The sequence below is a fragment of the Choristoneura fumiferana genome, chromosome 11, assembly GCF_025370935.1.
Source record: "Choristoneura fumiferana chromosome 11, NRCan_CFum_1, whole genome shotgun sequence".
NCBI classification, from domain to species: Eukaryota; Metazoa; Arthropoda; class Insecta; order Lepidoptera; family Tortricidae; genus Choristoneura; species Choristoneura fumiferana.
The window spans coordinates 8,777,081-8,798,524 of NC_133482.1; the positions used below are offsets into that span (position 1 = coordinate 8,777,081).

The 21,444-nt window shown below is 37.4% G+C and overlaps 2 protein-coding genes across 3 annotated transcripts in view; one reads left to right on the forward strand and one right to left on the reverse strand.

Annotated features, from left to right (window-relative positions):
• Positions 1–21,444, reverse strand: part of LOC141432701 (uncharacterized) — a 109,101-nt gene that overhangs the window by 78,675 nt on the left and 8,982 nt on the right. The window lies entirely within an intron of this gene.
• LOC141432353 (nose resistant to fluoxetine protein 6-like) lies at positions 2,785–13,460 on the forward strand. Its single transcript, XM_074093891.1, has 12 exons — positions 2,785–2,866; positions 3,609–3,823; positions 5,287–5,372; positions 5,693–5,874; positions 5,966–6,117; positions 8,815–8,983; positions 9,343–9,536; positions 10,696–10,840; positions 11,088–11,271; positions 11,804–11,946; positions 12,465–12,571; positions 13,065–13,460. The coding sequence occupies exons 2-12, from the start codon at positions 3,708–3,710 to the stop codon at positions 13,204–13,206; spliced, it is 1,620 nt and encodes a 539-aa protein (XP_073949992.1). The 5' UTR covers positions 2,785–2,866; positions 3,609–3,707; the 3' UTR covers positions 13,207–13,460.

Genomic DNA, 21,444 nt, shown 5'->3' on the forward strand with positions numbered 1-21,444 from the left:
CTTCAGTTTTCAAGAATGTTATTATAATAAATTAAGATGTAGTTATGTAAAAATTTTTATTAGACACTGAAAGTGTAATAAACACTTAAATAAAAAAATATTCTCGTTTGTAGCTTTTACCCTTAAAATTAACTATTTAAACTTCTTTAAGTACCAAATCTTATACCGTTAGCTTACATATTGATAAAATAAAGGGTAGGCCTTTGTTCAGTGGACGTCTCCCGGCTTATGATGACGATTACTTTTTAAAGTTCTGTGTTAAAGTTTATCACATTTCATAATTCAGCGACGGATCGACGATTTTTGGCATGAGTTAGGTTAAAGAGATTGACATAGGCTACTTTAAAAAAATGCAGTTCCCGAGAAATTTAAAATAACCGAATTCCACGCGGGCGAAGCCGCGGGCAAAGCGAAAATTATAATAAATGTCAGTATGAGCGTGCGTATGTTTGTTACTCTTTCACACTAAACCGGCTTAACGGATTTGGATGAAACTTTGAATTAGGTATTGGAATGACACATTGGCAATTAAGATCTTTATTTTATAAATATAAATAATTGTGTTTGTTTGTATTTTGTTCCAACAGCTGTTCGAAGGTAAAAACGAAGGTTACGTTACATTTTTGTAAGGCTACGTAGTCTAATACTAAGTACAACACTAGAGGGATTGGGATTGGTTGATGATCGATGGCACGAAGGGACAGCACGCGAGCTCGACTGCTCTTGACTAGCTATTGTAAATGAAAATCTTTAATACTCTACCTACTTCATTCCATACGGTATTAGGCAAATCTGACCGCAGGGTGCTAACTTAAATTAAACATTATTAGTATAATAAATGCGAAAGTGTGTGTGTTTTGTGTTTGTATGTTTGTCCGTCTTTCATGTAAACGGAGCGACGGATCGATGATTTGGATCAGAGATGGTTTACGCCGAGCCGCGGTACTTTTTTGACATCGGCTACATTAAATAACCATTCCATGTTCAACTACATTTCAAAAGCTCATAAAGATAAAGGGATTTCTGTCCAAAGGAACAATTTTAGCATGACTGCTCACAGTTGTTTTTGAACAACTGAATATTTTTATTTATATTTTATTCCATAGAAGGAGTCCCATAATTTAATGCTAAGGAAAATAAGAATCCTTTAGCCTATAGATACCGCGTTTTTTATTTTATTTCTATAGAGCAGCCGTACAACACGCGTGCGTATTACGTTTGTATTGATACAAACCCGTGTCGATGGCGCGTTTAAAACACGCGATGTGTAAAGGCCCTTATACATAAAAAATACAACCTGTTATAGCCATAGCTAAATTATGTTTTGCCTTTCTGGTAAATACAAAATGCCAAAATGACACATAAAGGCAAATTTTGTTAAATAGCTTAAAAGCTTTATGAATTATGGAGGACTTGCTGGAAACACATAAATTCTCGATAGCGTTAAGCTCATTAGTATTGTCAAAATGTATGGAACTGTCAAGCTTAAGTCAGGTTAACTACTAAATCTAGATTTATTTTTTCTTGCAAGACGGCCTTAGAGAGTTAAACTGTAAATATAAAATGCAATGTAATAACTGTTACAATTCCTGACTAATTTTAAATTATTATTATATCATAGCTATTGTAGTTTGCACCATTGTCTTGTAAGTTATAGTAAAATAAGTTATAGTGTAGATATCACTTCAGTTTTCAAGAATGTTATTATAATAAATTAAGATGTAGTTATGTATAAAGATTTTTATTAGACCACCAGTAACTTAATGTATATCACAAATAAATAAATAAATGTCCTCAAAATTTTTTTTTTATTATTTAAAATTAACTATTGTAAAAACAATCTTTTTCTTTAAACCACGCTTTATACTTTTTGGGGTAAGATATTGATAAATAAAGTTTATTTGTGGACGTAATTCCCGGCTGATGATGATGACGATAAAGCCATACTAATATTATAAATGCGGAAGTGTGTGTGTTTGTATGTTTGTTCGTTTTTCACGTAGAAACGGAGCGACGGATCGACGTGATTTTTGGCATAGAGATAGTTTATGGGCTAGAGAGTGACATAGGCTACTTTTTATCCTGGAAAAATGCAGTTCCCGAGGGAACAGCGCGCGATAACCGAATTCCACGCGGGCGAAGCCGCGGGCAAAAGCTAGTATTATAATAAATGTCAGTATGAGCGTGCGTATGTTTGTTACTCTTTCACACTAAACCGGCTTAACGGATTTGGATGAAACTTTGAATTAGGTATTGGAATGACACATTGGCAATTAATATCATGATATTTTCACGGGATCAGGATAAAATATCATGAAGTCGTTGTAATTTTTTATTCCAACAGCTGTTCGAAGGTAAAAACGAAGGTTACGTTACATTTTTGTAAGGCTACGTAGTCTAATACTAAGTACAAAACCGGATTCAATTGAATTATGATCGATGGCACGAAAGGGACAGCAGCGAGTCGAATGTCTTAGTACTTGCTATTGTAAATGCGAATTTTAATACTCTACCTATTCATTCCTGCCTTTCGTTACGTGACGCGTATATGTAGTTTTGCAGCAGTAGCCGTGTCGCGTTACTAGAGGAAGGGCTAATTAGCTATCCGGGTTTTATCATGAAATATTTAAATGAAACCTACCCTGCAGACTGGGACTCCATAGCCTCAGAGCCTCAAGGTCTTCTCTACGGAAGCCGGTACCAGCTGGGAAACTTTTACGAAAAAATACACTCACCCTGGGGCCGCAGATAAGGGATTCTCTTGAGGACCCACCGCAGGGAAAACTTGGATTAAATAGATGATGCTGTGAAGCCACGGTACCAGAATGTCATCAGGCCGGAGGGGTCTGTTCTGGATTTTATAGAGGTAATAATGTACCAATTGTGCGGTTAATATGATCACTTTGTTATCCATCTGTCCATCCGTCTGTCAAGATTCTTTATCTCAGAAACGCGTGAAGTATTAATCTTATTAATATCAAATACTTACTCAAGTTTTCTAACACCTGGGTGAAAAAATCAAATCCCTAAGTCAACGTAATCCAAAGATACCGTCATTAAAAAAGGTGTTTCCATATAAGTTGGCGCAGAGACAAAACCCTACAAGGTACTTTCAGTTGCAATAAAACCTTGAAATTAGTTATGAAGGTATCTAAGCTCTTATAGCAGCACCAATAAGAATAATCAGAAAAAATAAATTATATGTGTCCAAAACTCACGGAACCCTTGATGTGCGATTCCAACTCGCATTTTGCCGGTATTTTATATAAAGCTGACCCGCGACTGACCTTTCTGTCACCTGATCTTAGGTGCAGATGTAGCCAAAGATAAAACTCAATTGTTCAGGAACAGCCTTCATTTTTTCTCTTTGTCTACCTCCAACATAATCGGAGTCTGTTTTATCGGTTTATGCATTCATACCAGTTCTCGCATTTTCTTCTTCTCGTACTTTCATGCTACATCCTTTTTCTTTCTTTCAAATTTCGCCTTTCTATCTTTACAAATTGGTGTCCAACTAACTAATACTGTATCTTCTTTTATCTTTTTAGCTGTCTACTTTGTCATTTAATGAAACTAAGTATTTCATTTACTAAAATCAATATGCCCAGGCTCGTCCTCTCCACTCGCGTCCTCTAAACGAGCTGTCCTGGGGCGTGTGCGTACCAGCATCATGCGGCCCTGGATCGGTGGAACGCCTGCTGGCAACCATGCTCGCACGCAGCCACCTGAGCTCAGCCGGGATGCGCGCGCGCATCAAGATCACAGAGGACTGCCAGATTCAAGACCAGCCAAGAGCGTATGATAGTCTCTTTTGGGCATTCTTGTAAGTATTAATTGGGTATCTTCCTGGGTAAAAAAATAACTACCTCAATCGAGAGTTATGAAACTAACAACGAGTAATAATTATCTCGACGTTTCGACCACATTATAGTGGTCCATGGGCTCGAGTACATTTAAATGTAAGGTATCATTTCTGCTTAGCAGCGAGAGTCTTTTGAGCTATCCGCACTAGATTATAACTAGAAACATTACTTATAAAAAAATGGTATTTACCTGCTCTATAGCCATTTAGATTTACACTTATTGCCAGTTAGATTATCAGAAAATATTAAACATGATTTTTTTTTAAGTTCGGGAGGGGGGCCCGTGACGGTACGTTTCACTAAAAGGTGTACGTGACGTGACGTCACACTAAATTTTAACCAGCCATATGTCCATATTTTTTTGTTTAATTGAAAAGAGTAAAAATACGTGTCCGGTATTTTTTTTAGACTACCTACCGGCCTTATTATATTATAGTTTATTTATTGATTCATTATAATATAATATAATATAATAAATTACATAAATGTCAATTTAAAAGTATGTTCCATAAAATTGGGGTTGACCCATTGGAGTGTTACTTTGGCCCACATGAAAACTACATAAAAACGTAAAATAAAACGTAAAGCAAAAACATAAAAATGTGATCAATCAATTAACACCAAACACATGGCAAAGAGCCATATTCTGAAAGCAAAAATAAAACCAGGACCCAGTTAATTCTAAGGGCCAAAGTTACCCTTCAGGGCCAAAGTACCCCGACCTTACGGTATATTGAAGTTGTCAAAGGCAATAAAAAAATAATGTAATTTTATTTTATTCGACTGGATGGCAATCGAGCAAGTGGGTCTCCTGATGGTAAGAGATCACCACCGCCTAGAGGCCTAAGATGGGATACCTCAAGTGCCAGTAATTTCACCGGCTGTCTTACTCTCCACGCCGAAACACAACAGTGTAAGCACTGCTGCTTCACGGCAGGATTAGCGAGCAAGATGGTGGTAGCAATCCGGGCAAATCTTGCAACTTGTCTTACCACCTGCAAATATAATTATAGCCTATTCATTATAACGAGCTACTCGTGGTTAACTACTCAAGAAAGAGATGGTGGGACGATTTGGACGTGCATACACGTCCAAGAACTGGCCTGATATTGTTATGCCGGGAGTCATAAAGGACATGAGGGATAAGACCTTTGCCCAGCAATGGCATGCTATAATAGGCTCAATAAGAAAAAATACTTATTCACGTTGTCCTTGTTGTTTGGGGATATGACAAATAAAGCGCTTTGCTTTCTTGTAATGAACAAAATACAGTATGCCGTTGCGAGAATTACCCACAAATACTGAGCACCGTGACTGAAATTATGTTGATTTAAGTAGTAATTGCAGTGCGCATATAATAATACAGCTTGTAACAAAATCGTAACAGCTTGTATGGGATTCACTATGCATCATTTTTTTACAGTGCTTTTATGGCTATTCTTACTGCAGCAGCTTTGTTGGGCACGTACTTGAACAGCAGAAGAGATAAAACGGAGCCGAAAACATGGAGTAAGCAAAAATTTGCAATCTCTAACAATTGTATTTTGAGCAATGTTATTATTATGATTGCTGTACATCCTATTATTTGGAGACGAACCTTTCAGCCTAAAACCTTAACAGAATCTACTTGTCATAAAACATGTGAAACAGTCAATATAGAGCCCAATTTAGACCTGCAAGAAAAATCGTGCAAGTAGCTTACGAGTACATTGCTGCGCTCGACTGGCCACTGCAAACTCGTTCCCTTCACGACCTCCAAATGGAATACAACTTGCACCATTTTTCTTTAAAATTCAAAACAGGGCTTAACACTATACTTATCTTTTTAGAAGACGACATTGCCGAAGCGTTTTGTCTCAAAGCAAATGCAAAGGACTTGCTCTCAATGAAAAAAGAGGGTATCGAAGTATTATATGGTATCAGATTCTTAACCATCAGCTTCATTGTACTGGATCATCAGTTAGGGATCTTCAATTCTGGAGCCATCAGTGACGGATTACAAGTTGATCAGGTAGAATAAATAATATTGAATTTTTGATCATCCAACTGTATTTTTTTGCTTTTGTACAGTTGGAAATGGCAACAAATTGTTCTGATTCCAGGATATAATGTCGATTATGGGTTTATTTGTTTTACACGACGACTTGTTTGTGGACACATTCTTCTTCCTCTCCGGGTTCCTTTCAGCGACATCCTTCAACAAGTTCAAGAATTTCCCGAATCCTTTACTATTTATGTTGAAAAGATACGTCAGGCAAGTAATCTGATTACTCGTACATTTATTTTGTTTCGGATAAAGATTGACAAATTTATAACATGTATGCTAATATCATACATATTTAAGACTCAACAATCAGCTCTATAAACCAGCAAAATAAATGTTATCATAATCACCCCCAGTGCACACGCCCTAGCAATGACAAAAATAGTATTTTGTGTAGAGGAATTAAGCGCAGATATTTAGTAGTTGGGTGAATTTCAACAAGCTTGAAATTTACCTAATTTTGGTGGCTTTTTTTATTTTTGTTGTCCGAGTCAAAATGATATATCAACAATACGTTACAAGTCATAATAAATATTGTGTCGTAATGGCCCTTCATTATACATAGTAGTTTTGAAGATATTATGATTTTAGTAATTTGATTACCACCAAAATTGCTTGTACCCACCAAAATTAGATATATTGGCCACCAAAATTGCACATCTACACCAAAATTAGATGTACTTGTGCTAATTCAAGGTAAAAAAATATTTTTCTTGATCAAATTGTCTGCTGGATATAAAAAGAAAATAAATGTTTTATTAATTGTTTTAATTGTACCAAAATCTCTACGAAAATACAATGTTGAACTCGTAGTAACAAAATAGTACATTGTGTCTTAAGGGCGGTAAATAAGGAATTACGAACGAGAGTCTATTAGAAGCCCGAAGTCGATGATAATGCAATTATATTTTCATCACACTTGCTCTTAAACAGTGTCGTAACATGCAGGCTACCATGGTTGCAACCCCCCAAATAAAACCCTCGACCTTAATGTGCGTGTCATGAAACCCGTGGTCGGTAAATGAGTCATTGCCGGTACTAATTTTCTTGTCATGAAGCCCAAGGTCGGTAAATGAGTGTGATACTGCATGGCGTGCTGGCTGGTCGTGCTGGCGTGCAGGAGCACGTCGGGCGCATGCTCAGGCTGGGGGAGGGCGGCGCGGAGGCTGGCGCTGCCAAGAGCGTAGTCAGCGGTATCGGCAATTTTTAAAAAAATATTAGTTTTTCTTTTACAAATACTTATTTGTATACAATTTTACTCGCAAATGTGATGAAAAACATTGTATGTCGCACGGGCGGTACTAGAATTACGAACATCGACTAACTAAAGCTCAGTCTTCGACTTCGGGCTTCTAATAGACTCTCGTTCGTAATTCCTTGTTTATCGCCCTTAAGACACAATGTACTATTATTTTCGAGGACTTCTTCTCTTGATTGTTTTTTCTTGCGGTTAGCCATTCTAAAAAAATAAATTAAGTTTTCAAAGTCAAAAGTCAAAGTCAAAATATCTTTATTCAATTTAGGCTATAACAAGCACTTGTGAATGTCAAAAAAAACCTACCACCGGTTTGGAAAAACCTCTGCTGAGAAGAATCCGGCAAGAAACTCAACGAGGTATTATTACAAATAGTGATATTTTATAATTTAGTTTTATAGTAAAGTAGGTATCTAAGTGTTTATATTTTACTTGAAATAAGTGCATTGAGTCAATAATGTTGTAAATGCAAAGTTTTAAATGTAAAAGGCTTAAAAATGAAATTATAATTATGTGGATGGGCTTCAAATTACCACCAAAACCACCAAAATTGATCCACCAAAATTAGAAAAAGTGCATAAAAAAATGATTAAAAAAAAAACCGTATCATTCACTTCCAATTTAACTTAATATTTTAAAAAGGAAACTTTTAACATGCCTCGCATATACTTCATACAAAAACAAGTATTGCTAAGTCATTAGTTACATACACCACCAAAATTGCATTAAAAAGTATTTTAACACACCAAAATTAGATACTTACGTGCTTGGCGGACAGATCCAGCAAGATATGGCTCGTGTGTCATCGCTCAGTGCAGGAGCGGAACTAAACGCACAGGTTAACACACGTTTGTTGATCTTATTGCGTTTCGTTCGACCACAAAAACATCTTCAATATTTACCACCAAAATTGCCAATTTCACATGGACAACTTTTAGTGCCTAGTTTTGAGTATAAATTCATGTACTAATATTTATTTATATATTCTTATAAGATACTTGAACTAATGAAGAATAAAATACAATGCATTTTTAGTTAAATAAATGGATGTTATGGTTCTATCATAGACATTCATCAAGAACAACGGATACTGGACGCCACACCAAAATTATGATTTGAATGAAAAAAAATTTTTTTAATAAACATTAATGACTTTTATAAAACTTTGCAATTTGGCTTAAGATAAAAATTTGTGTTTTCTTTTTAGAAAAAAAATTAAACCTCTAAAACAATTAGTCCACACCATAATTATCAGCTCTGCCGCTAAATTTTCTCGCTGAGATAGATTATATAATAGAATAGATTTTATTATTATTTAAAACTTGGTCATCAAGTACCAAACGGACAATAGTAGTTTTATAATTATCATCCACCATCTTTAGGACGAGGAACCTTTAAATATAGAACTGTCAATATCTTAGCGCTACCTAGTCACCAAATAAAGGAATTGATACGCCATACCTATGATAGCTGGTGATGTCACTCCTGTTCTACATCACAATATCGAAGTTTCTAAAATTTGAATGCAAAACACAATCTCCAGCTCACATCCTTTGAACTTCGGTCCTCAAGAAATAACATCTACCTGGAGAGTGTGGCCTCTGAGGCGTCTCCTCGCACTTGATGTACCGATAACCTGCTTTTATTTACAGGCTAGTGGTAGCATTCGCAGTGATGGTATTCTTCGTTTGTGCGGTGTATCCTTACACGGGTTCCGGGCCCCTGTGGCCGCGAGGCATTGCCGCTGATACTGACCAGTGCCGAAAGAACTGGTGGCTGAGTCTACTGATGCTCAATAATTATATTGACAGTGAAAACATCGTAAGTGATTTATGATTATTAAACATCTGAGCAGCATGCTTTACTTAAGGTAAACGGGCTCACATGCTTGATAATACGACTTATTTATAGCTCATGTTAAAGTAGTTAACAATTCATTCTTACTAATATTATAAATAATGTAAGACTGACTTTGTTAGTTAGTTTCACGCTTTAACTTCTCAACCGATTGCGATGACATTTTGCGTACATCTTATTCAATAGCCAGCCAGCATTAATAATAGTACCTTCCTCAATGTTGCACTCTGCAAACTAAAATGTAGGGAAGGCATCACTTTCTATTTATTACCTGTTTTATGCAGATTTGTGTGGAATAAATGTTTTTTACGGATCCTCTACAGTGTATCGTGGTCTCCTGGTACATCCCCGCTGACTTCCACTGTTTCTGCGTGTCTGTGCTGCTGTATTGGCTGTATAAGCGCTGCCCTCGGTTGGCTGGCGCAAGCGCTGTGGTCATCACAATCATAGCCATCATTCTGCCAGGCGTCATCAACTACGTCTATGATATGCCTGCTGTCCAGCTGTTTACTTACGAGTAAGTAGTGCATTCTTATTTGGATAACATTTGAAGGATTGTAAACCCAAGCCGTAAACCAGTGGCAGTCCAACACAGTACGATTCTTGCGGAACTTTTTTGCTTTCATAACAGCTCGCTCTTATACAAATCTTCAAAAACGAATCTACTCTTTCATCAAAGTGTTAACAACGCGCCTGTAATTCAAATATCATCTGGGCAACCTGTTTGTTTGTCTCTTGTTTTTTAATAAAAAAAAGGGCCCACAAAAATGCCTGAAAAGATTGGAGAGCGAGCCCATCAAAAAGACATCCATGGACGAAATAACTACCTATACTGTAATAATAAAGCAGCGGCTGTCATCTATTGGGCATCACGTCAAACACTAGACACATTTACCATAAAATGGTACTATTTGTAGACTATTAATGACAAGACATCAATGTCAACAATACTTATTAATGATTTGCGCATTTTTATGCGTCATTGCCTTACTTGTTTCCATTCATTTCCACGGACCCATGAGAAACTCTTAAATTTTCCTATAAGATAATGCTTTGACATTGTTCATTTAATTTACATAATTGCAATTAAATTGTTTCACAGAGCAATCAACTTTATCACAACACAATGATGTATACAAAGGAATAATCAATTACCTAGCGATCGTCCCTATTATGTGATTATTGCAATAAAGTTGAATGCTTTGACCGAACGCTCAGTGCCTTTCGAGGTACTTCAACCATTTATCAACAGCGCCAAACATTGAAAAATATCTGACTAAAATGAATTTCCCAAAACACACAACCTTAGACACATTACCCTACACTTTCATCGTAATCGTTACTACCAATTGCGAGATCGTCGTGATATTTATATTGATACCACCTAGGAGCACAATTACAAATGAAATTCGTGAATTATAATAGCACTATAAAAGTATATCAGCGCGATACTTACAGTTTTTAATGTGTTGTGTAGTGTTTTGACAAGCTTTTAAAAAACTTGCCCTGTTTATTGTTGTTCTTTGGATCAAATCATACTAGTCCATTTTGGCCCACTTCCAGTAGTTGGATTGACTTGAAATTTGGTTGACATATGTTGTTGGGTGACAATGCAGGTAAAAATGTAATTTTTAACAGAAACTTATGTTTTATTGCTCTGTTATTATCCTCTTCAGATTTGTTTCAAACCCACGGGCCAGTGAGCACTTTCATCTGACCTACATCAAGAGCCATACCCGCGCTGGTGCTTTCATCGTTGGCTTCATGTCTGGCTTAATTTTCATCAAAACCTATAGAGAAAATTCACCAAAAATTTCCAAGGTATTCCTTTTCATTTTAAGAAGTGTATGCCAAGCATTGGGGCATAAACAGGCATACATTTCATTTTTACGGATTACATAAAGGTCAGCAAGCAGCTAGCCTGGTCTGGGGGAGATTCACTAGAAATCGTGCCGAGTAGAAGACAATACGAGGCGTATGCCCAACGGTACACGCTGATGCGCTGGAGAAGAAAAATTACAGATCAAAAGTAACTATGTAGTTTTTGACAGTCTTGCTTTTGTTCCAGAAATGGTCGATCCTCGGTTCGATAACTGCTTTAGTGATAATGCTAGTTGTGATGGTGATGGGAACCACCTTCATCTGGCGATCGTACCATCGACTGGAGGGCGCCATCTACGCCGCCCTCAACCGACCCATCTGGACTTGCGGAGTTGCCATGCTAGTCTTATGCTGCGCTTTAGGCCATGTCCGTAAGTTTGCTGCAATATATATTGTAGTTTATATACCTATTTATTTTACTTCTCAGCTACGCCTGTCTGTGCAACACATATAGGAATGCTCACAAGCAAATTTATATGCATACTCATATGTTATGTGGGAAGAAGGCGGATTCGGTTTGTTTCTTCTTTCCGTTGTATTAGTTACCTGAGAGAGACCGTTCTGCAGCAAAGAAGCCGATTGTAGCAACCTTGTTAATTTCTGTTTTTAATTCTCATTTATTTTATGGATTGCTATCACCATCTTGCTCGCTAATCCTGCCGTGAAGCAGCAGTGCTTGCACTGTTGTGTTTCGGCGTGGAGAGTAAGACAGCCGGTGAAATTACTGGCACTTGAGGTATCCCATCTTAGGCCTCTAGGTTTGCAACGCATCTGCAATCACCCTGGTATTGCAGGTGGCTATGGGTGGTGGTGATCTCTTACCATCAGGAGACCCACTTGCTCGTTTGCCATCCAGTCGAATAAAAAAATGGAGTAAATGAATTGCAACGAAATTCTCACCAGCACTGGTGAAAAGCTTCCTCTGCTGGTACCCATGGGTGCCGCTGAGCCGGCTGTCCTATGGTCTGTACCTGACGCACTCGCTGCTCATCTCTCGGAACGTCTTCACCACAAGGAACTCCCAGGACAACGACTACCCCGAGCTGGTGAGTTCACCATCATGCCATACTATAGCGTTTATGGGTGGGTACACTAAGCCAAAGCACCAATGACAAAATCTGGTTAGGCGCACTTTCCCTTCTGCAAAAAAAAATATAAAAGACTATATTGACCATGACAGCCGTGGTGGCCTAGTGGTTTGACCTATCGCCTCTCAAGCAGAGGGTCGTGGGTTCAAACCCCGGCTCACACCTCTTGAGTTTTTCGAAATTCATGTGCGGAATTACATTTGAAATTTACCACGAGCTTTGCGGTGAAGGAAAACATCGTGAGGAAACCTGCACAAACCTGCGAAGCAATTCAATGGTGCGTGTGAAGTTCCCTATCCGCACTGGGCCCGCGTGGGAACTACGGCCCAAGCCCTCTTGTTCTGAGAGGAGGCCTGTGCCCAGTAATGGGACGTATATAGGCTGGGATGATGATGATTGACCATGAGCTGGCTGTGTTAAGTTGAATGTATTTGGAATTGTATTTAATACTTAGAAAATGACGCTTTTTCTTTCAGCTTATCGCAGCAGTAGGAGTAATAGTCTTCGGATGTCTAGCGGCTTTAGTGATCTGGCTACTAGCTGAAGCGCCAGCTAACAACCTCTTAGCTCTCTTGTTGAGGCCGTAAGTAGCTCTTACTGAATTAGTTATTTATCTGACTGTTACATAATGAGAGGCATTAAAGCACGAGTGAGGTTTTATAAAATTAGTGATAGCCAGTTTTATAATAATATTTCACGATTGTTTTAATGCCTCATTATGCACAGTCGCATATATAATTTGATCTACATGCATATCATAAGTTTACTACAATATGTACAGATATACGTCTGCATTTTCGAGTTAGTGGTTCTTGTTTGTAGGCATAAAACCTCTGTTTCAATAAATGACTGACAGTGACAGTTATAGTTTTTTTTTATTCATAAAAAAATCTAGGCTTGAGTCGATTTTGATTCTCAAATCAATTGTATATTCGCGATTCAAAAAATGTATGGAACAATAATTTTATTCTTGAATGATATTACAAATCGACTAATTGGATTATCGCAACCACTCTTTGGTGTTTTTTCTAAACTTTTGTTAAAACTGGCTATTAACTCTTAACTTAATCTTTCAGAAGTAGTCGTACAACAAAAGAGGCATCAGAAGAAAAACTGCCCGATACTCGAAATACGAGTATTGACAGCCTACCTTCAAGCAGCAGAGGCCATCTACGAGATAATCTACCAACCAATATTACATTTTCATCGAAGATGTAGATTCGTAGTATTTAGTAGGAAAGCAAAACTTAGAAAATATCAGGAATTTCTTTGATTATTTTTCTGAAGAGAATAAAATAGAGGCTCCTATCAAACATTCTGCTTTAGCTGGTTTGTAGTTGTTACAATATATATCTAAATGGCTATCTGGAAGAGATCGCTTTTAAGTAAGAAAACCATCTGTACTCTTTTTTTTTCTTTTATGTTAACCCACTATTGATTTGTGGTGATCAATAAAGAATATTTTTATTTTATTTTGTTGTCCTGGACCCTTTTTCGTAAGTAGAAAAACACAGACAACCCCCTTTACCATTAAAGTACCATATCCTATATCTTATCTTACTAATCCTACTACTACGTATTATAAATGCGAAAGTTTGTGATGAGTGAGTATGTTTGTTACTTCTTCACGCCGTAACGGGTGGACGGATTTGGATAAAATTTGTCAAAAAGTTAGTTTATAACCTGGATTAAAGAATAGAATTTTAATATCTAATTTAAGTATGTATTTATCTATATAAGTATGTTTATCCGTTGCCTATTATAGTATCCATAGTAGTATTTGCTTAGTTTGAGACTAGGTCAATTGGTGTCAAGTGTCCCATGATATTTATAAAAAAAAGTACCATTGAACCACCACACTGTTTAGAGCCATCTAAATTATCAATCATATTCCGCATCATATCCTCACATAGGCTACTTTATATCCCGATATTCCCACGAGATAGGGATAAAATCCTGAAATTTCAACCGCTGGGCTTGATCTTGAAATTTTGGACAGTTTTTCTTAACACAACCTCAATGAAGATCACTATATAAATTTTGGGAATTCCCAGGGGAATTTTGGAAAATCCCGGAAGTTCAATTATAACTTCCAGATCGAATAGTATACGCGTGCGAAGCCACGGGTAAACTCTAGTTGGTTGAAAAAAAATCAAACACTAGGCACTGAGCGCCGCAAGTCTGCGTCTGCACACGAATGCTCAAATACCTACTATACGCTTCCATGTGCGCCCGCGTCTTGACATAATGAGATATAAGCGGCAAATTAAATTTCATTCATTAAAAAAACGTATATCATTGTTACACGTGAGGGGTGGATGGGTACGTGAAATAATATTAAGCGACGTAGCGACAGATAAACCAGGTATGGTTTTTGTCCGCTTCTTTTGTTAATTTTCTTTGTAACACTTTATGATTATGAATAAAAAAAAAGTACCCTAAACAATTATACCTTCTCGGTTCTGTGGTGGGTAAGAAAAGCAAGAGGATATCATACGCACCAAGCTAGTAAATAAGTATTTAACGGAGATGTCAAAGCAAAAGTATAAACAAAATTGACTGTTTTTTTAATCATCTGGTTCTGAAGTTTTATTATAATTTCATTAAATATTGTTTATTTAATATTAATGTATTTCATAAAGTATCGAAAACCATTTATTATTACTCATTTATGTATTCTGTCTACTTAATTCATTTTTAAATACCACGACACGCAGCGCCATCTCATATGATTCTTTCGAAATCATATGTCAACGCATGAACATACGTAACATACATAGTGCAACGGACAAGGTCTGCAGTTGCAAGTATCAATGGCTAGATGGCAGTGTTTTCAATGTGAGACTAAGAGAAGAGTGTAGGTAGGGTCACAGAGTACTTTATACATATACTGAAATAGAGTAGTCACTTTCTCGTGACCTACAGCGACATCTAGAATGCAGTGTCGGAACTAAGGAGTTGAAATCATCATCATCATCATCATGTCAGCCGAAAAACTGCTGGACATAGGCCTCCCCCAAGGCTCTCCACTCAGACCGGTCCGTATAAAATAAACATAATCATCTACCCTGTACTGTGCTATACGTACACAGGTTTCAGATCAGTCAGTAAATAATTTTGAAATAACATTTCATTGACTTTCCTTCGTTTTTCAACTGTTTGTGAGTAATGAGAACTATAATTAAATGCTATAAATGTTGAAAATCGTATTAAGTTAGTTCAAAACTATAGATCTGTCCACATGCAAATATGTTCCAGCACAATAAATAACTTTTATTATTAATAATAATAAAACAACGGTTACTGTCTTCTTCTTTTATTTGCGTACAATTAACGCCATCGTTTGCATGCTGTCCTCCACATTGACATCTTTTGCAGTGCCACACAAAACTTTATTTATATCGCGGCACCAATTACATAAAAAAAATATTAATGATGTTTCAAATAGCCATTCCACAATACCTTTTTTATGTTCCTCACATGCAATAAAACCTGTGTCTAGGCGTGCATATAATACTAGTTTTATATAGTTCCTTATATTTGGTATAGACGGGTCTTCTTTCAATATATAATTAATTTGAATTATAATTTTATAATAAAATAAAAATAATAGGGTCGTTATAATTTTGTCTATCTGTCTGTCTGTCTGTGGCACCGTAGCTCATAAACGGGTGCATCGATTTGAATGCGGTTTTTTTATTTAAAAGCAGATTTTCTAGCGATGTTCTATCAAAATTGGTTCAGCCGTTTTAGAGATATTGAACTTTGAAGTGACAATATTGGGGTTTAGCAACTTTTGTTGGTTAGACTATTAATTAATACTTTTAACCCCCGACGCAAAAAGAGGGGTGCTATAAGTCTGTCTGTCTGTGCCATTGTAGCTCTTAACGCTTAAACCGATTTGAATGCGTTTTTTTATCTGAAAGCAGGTTTTCTAGCGATGTTCTACGACATGTTCTATCAAATCGTTTCAGCCGCTTTTGAAATATTAAACTTTGAAGTAACAAAGCTGGGATTTTCCAACTTTTTTTTGGTTTGGTTATATCCGGTTCTTTAGGATCCGGTCTAGCCTTGAAAAGGGAGACAAACATTAATATTTAGCCTTCGTGCATTTGGCAAAATAATTGTATCAGATAATAGATGAGCCATCGCCGTGCACAGCATTTTTGTACCACTTAGCAGGGACTGCTTTCGGAGTTCCAGTTTTAAGTTAGTTCGATAGGGCTTAAGGGTAAGATACATGTGTCATACCATTTCTGAATCTGCAGAACATGCCTAATTTATTGACGCTATTTATTTGTTTCGTTCCTAGTAATTTTTTTTCATGGCAGATGGTTAAAGTTGAAATTCATGTTTTTGAGCCAACTTAAATCAATATTAATGAAGTTTTTTTCAGCATTTTACGGTAGTTACTGACAAAATAACACATTACACTTCTGAAGTAACTATTCACGATTCGATACACATAAAAAACTGATATTAAGAGCTTTCCAAGTCGATGCTGGTACTAAAAATGTCAAGACAAAGGAGAGTATCCCCAAAAATCTTTATTTCGGTAATAACTCGAAAACCGTGCAACTTTTACTGGGGTCATGTTAGGTTGGTTAAGTTCCTCTTGAGCTGGCCTACCTCTGGTGTCACTGTGACGTGGTACTTCTGGGACAGCCTGTATAGTTTATCCCTTAGGTATTTCATGTTCTCTATAGTACGTAACCAGTTCTGGATCGAAGGAACATTACATGCTTTCCCGTCAGAAGTCACAAATTGCATGGAATTTAATTTAGGTTTTGCTTGTCTCCACACGTCTTTGTGAGGTGAATTAGGTTTCAGTGCTTGGAGTAGGGGTTTTCCACTTCTGTTTCTTGAATTTTTGTAGCTGCCATTCATTGAATCAAATAAATTATCAATAAAAGTATGAGCCCAGCTGTATGCTTGCATTCCTGGGATAACACTCCTTAATCTGCAATTAGAACATATAAAATGTCTATTAACGTCATCAATTTGCATAAGGTGAGCTTGCTTCAAAACCTTATACGAGCCCCAATGCAAAAGAGTTCGTCTAGTCATACATTTTGAAGACTATCTAAATAAAATATCATAAGTTTCTATCAAGATTAAAAGCAGTTTTAAAACATAACATTCTGTCAGTTTGGTTTCAACGACTCCAGAAGAATGTGAAGAATTAATAGCTACTATGCCGCTGAGAATTAAGGCAGTTTAAGAAAGAAGAAAAGAAAAAAGAAAAAAAAAAAGGAAGGTAAAGAAGATTCAATTAAGTGGTAGACGAACTATTTTGCGGGATTTACTACGGTAGCCGAACTTTTGTGCGTGTACATCGCTTAATGTATATGTGCGGAATTACATTTGAAATTTACCACGAGCTTTGCGGTGAAGGAAACATCGTGAGAAACCTGCACAAACCTGCGAAGCAATTCAATGGTGTGTGTGAAGTTCCCAATCCGCACTGGGCCCGTGGGAACTATGGCCCAAGCCCTCTTGTTCTGAGAGGAGGCCTGTGCCCAGCAGTGGGACGTATATAGGCTGGGGATGATGAGGTATCCCGTGGGAATATCTGGTCAAAAAGTCGCCTATGTGTTATTCCGGACGTTCAACTACCTACATACCAAATTTCATGACTCTAAGCCCAGTGGTTGTTATTTCGAGATTATCCCTATTCCGTGGGAATATCGGGATAAAAAGTATCCTATGTTTAATCCAGGTTATAAATTGACTTTTTGCCAAATTTCATCCACATCTGTCGAGCCGTTTCAGCGTGAAAGTAACAAACATACTAACTCACTCACTCACTCACTCACTCGCTGACTCACTCACAAACTTTCACATTTATAATATTAGGAGGATTAGTAGGATTACAATGCCATTATCAATGCTAATAATCAGCAGCACAGAACCAACAAGATTTTATTTATTTGTTCCATGGTCAGAAAGGTTAAAAATGTACAATATTAGTAAAACATAATTAAAGGAGTTTTTGTTTAGTCATGCCTCCACAAGGAAGCAGAATATCGACCTACTTGGGTAGCGCTTCAACATAGAGCAACTTTATGATCGTCACAACCCCTAGGAAGAAGGAAGATGAGAAGAAGACGATGAGAGAAGTTTTAGTCACAGAGCTCAGCTGGACTGGAATGAAATAAATATACTTGGTAACTGGACCCAGAATTACTTTCAGGGAGGTGCATCTTACAATTTTTGTACAAGCTTTCATTTATTTAGCTTGCCCGGTTTGTTTATTGTTGGATTTACTTGAAAGTTGGTATAGTTATGTAAATTTGTGACAGTACAATAACTCTTCAACGGTTAATGGCATGAACTTGAAATTGGCACGGAAATTTAGTATAACAATGCCAGTACACTCAGCAAAAAGCTTGTATTAAAATTGAAATTTTTAACAAAAATCTTATTCTACATGTTTTCTTTCCCAACTGAGGGTGTGCAAGTGAAGCCCTTTGCACCTTGATTCCGGCACCCATGAACTGGGCGCATAACTCTGTACAGTCAGTTTTTTTAATAAAAATAAAATTGCTACCTTTCTAAAAAAGTTTGCAACAATGTTTTTTTTTAACAAAACCTGTATCTTGTCTTAATTTGCTTTAAAAATCAAAGCAATAAGTATTTTTTTTAAATACATTAGAATTTATTTATTGTATTTATGTGTAAAAAATTACATTATAACAAATTAAATTTTGATTCTATAATTTTGTACGTAAAAAAATATATCACAAGTTACCTGTTAAATGTAGAGTTGGCACTGCAATATTACTGAGTCCTCATATTAGTGAGGTTCAAAATGCTGGTTGCAGCATATACAACGGTGGTTGTAAATATACATATTATCCAGGACAAGTATATTTCCGCCAATAGCAAAGGTCCCATGAGCGAAATCTATTTGGATCCTTTTCCGGGTTTGGAAACTTATGAAGTATTATGTTGTCTTCACCTACAAATAAATGTTGCATTATACACTTTTTTTTTACTAAAGGCATAAGGGGCAAGGTGTTTGGCCACTTTGACAAAGAGACATTACCATAACTTTTAAAAAGTAAAAAAGTAGTTCTAGTGACATAAGGACATAACTACTATAGATGGGCATATGGTATCGCGAAGTATTTTGTAGATCTTGATATACTCGTATTCTTTAATACAGTAAAACTTTTTTTTTGTATCATCAATAGTTTTTACAGCGCATGCGATGAAAGATGTTTTGGACCCGGCTCCAGGAGATTATGTCTCCTGTCTCCACCGCTGTAGGTGCGCCGGAACACTTGGCACGCCTACCAGCCAGTACCAGCTCGGGACCCAAACGGCGGGACGGGCATAACGTACCTAACCTAACCTTTTTTTTAACGACAGGAAATGTTTTACGCATGCCCCCGCATCGCATCGTGGGGACGATGCGGGTGGTTATGTTGGACTCTCCTCTATTCTACCTTCCCGAGTGGAAGGATGAAGAGAGGCATATCCACTAAAACCTGTTGATGGTCCTCTTTGCTTTATGCTGATGTCACGGGCGCACTTGCGTGTTTCAACCGTGACATCTGCAAGCTGGCCCCGGCTCTAAGGCTGAGCTTTATAGAGCCGGGGCCCACGCGCTAAGAAGGGGGGGACCGACCACTTGGTCCCCCTCCCAAACGTGTGGGGTCTCAATACACTTACAAAAAACACACCCCCATTCACACCCAAAACTCCTCTAAACAAAAACACACCCAGACGCGAAGTGTATACTGTAAGCACGGAGCACTCTGTAGTAAAACACTACACAGGGGTAGGTTTAGTCCGTAGGCGCCTGGAGAAATCCCAGACGAGTCGGCATGCTGTCGGGACCGGCCGGCAGTTATACAGTCAGTCAATAGTGCTAGCAGTTAAGATCACCAAATACTTGGAAACATCCAAATAATCATTACATTGACCCAATAAAGCGATCAAATTGCTCGGACATCCATCGTGTACAAATAAAATCGGAGCACGCACATCACCACTGTAGCGTAGCACCATAAATGTCCAAAGTATGAACACTAGAAAACTGAGCTTTATTTAAAAGGTTTAAGGTTTAATCTCGAGTTGAGTGCGAAATAACATTAGGTAACACGTAATAAGATTCGACTTTTTCGTTTTGACAATCACCAAAAGAGTACCAACTTGTCAGTGATCGTCCGTCTCTTTCATTTGAAGCCTGACGCCTGTTTTTCACATTTTTATTTACATTGTCAGAATTTCGGATTAACGGATTTCCTTTTAAATATGCTTGAATTGGCCAGTATAATTACAATATAAAAGAGTTTTTAATTTAATTAAAAAGTAATGACATGTGCATTTTGCACCAAGAGACTGAAAATAGAACACCGTCACTGTATTAAAGATGACTAGCTAAAAGATAATTGGACTATACGGTATGTAATAAAAGTCATTTTTTCTGTATGTCCCATACTTTTGATACTTTGGCTGCTACGGTACTAATGTCGGCTTGAATGTTATAAAAGTATTTGACGACGGCGTGCTCCGGTATATTGTACACGATGATGTCTCGAACAATTGACCGCTTTGACTGAGTCACTGTAATGACATTTTGTATGTTTCCAAATATTGGTGATCTTGACTGCTACTTAATAATGACTGACTTGTACCATGAGTATTCTCCCTCTACCTCGAAAAAAAAATCGAGATTGGGCTGTTAGGCTGCGCAGGCGCCCCCTTATCTTCTCGCTCATTGAGCAAAGCCTATACTTTCTAGAAAAATTCCAAAAGTAGGGGCGCGCGGAAAATCTCGCCCCAAGCGCTGGAAGTGCTAAAACGCAGCATTGGCTATACAATGTATGCAAAGCGGAGCTTTTTTTACTGGTCATTGAAATGCCGCAGCCGGCCAACGCGCGCCGATAGGGCTCCGTAGCGAGCGGCGCTCGGCGCCCCCTAGGACCGTTGCGCCCGTGTGCAACGCACACCTGCACCATAGCTAAAGACGCCTCTGCTCAGGCAAATGTTATGCCTAAATTATGAAGTAAAAAACTATATTACGAAGTGATGACTCATATTAGGACAATTTCTATTGTGGAGATGCTACAATATAATATCTCGCTCCAGGCAGATGTTATGCCTAAACTACGGAGTAAAAACACTATAATTATGAAGTGTTGACTTATATTAGGACAATTAAAATAAATATTTGTAAATCATATGTAATAAAAATACTTACGTGATTTTCCACAGTTGGTACACAACACACCCTGTCCAAACGCATTGTAAACTAAGTAAATACGTGACTACGTGAGAAGTTATCGGTCGGTAAGCTAATCCAAGGTCAATGTTTATACGAAGATGATCGGTGTCCAGAAAAAAGAGCCAAGGGTCGAAATAACTAATGAAAACAGCAAGCAAATCGAAACGAGAAAAGCACTTTGAACTGAACAGTAACCGTTTGTTCCGTCAAGTGTCACAGAG

Excerpts from the sequence above, each read along its gene's own strand:
- LOC141432353 (XM_074093891.1), top strand. The coding sequence starts at position 3,708 with ATGCTCGCACGCAGCCACCTGAGCTCAGCCGGGATGCGCGCGCGCATC. Across the intron at positions 3,824-5,286 it reads AGTCTCTTTTGGGCATTCTT|TGCTTTTATGGCTATTCTTA; the intron begins GTAAGTATTAAT and ends ATTTTTTTACAG. Across the intron at positions 10,841-11,087 it reads ATTCACCAAAAATTTCCAAG|AAATGGTCGATCCTCGGTTC; the intron begins GTATTCCTTTTC and ends CTTTTGTTCCAG.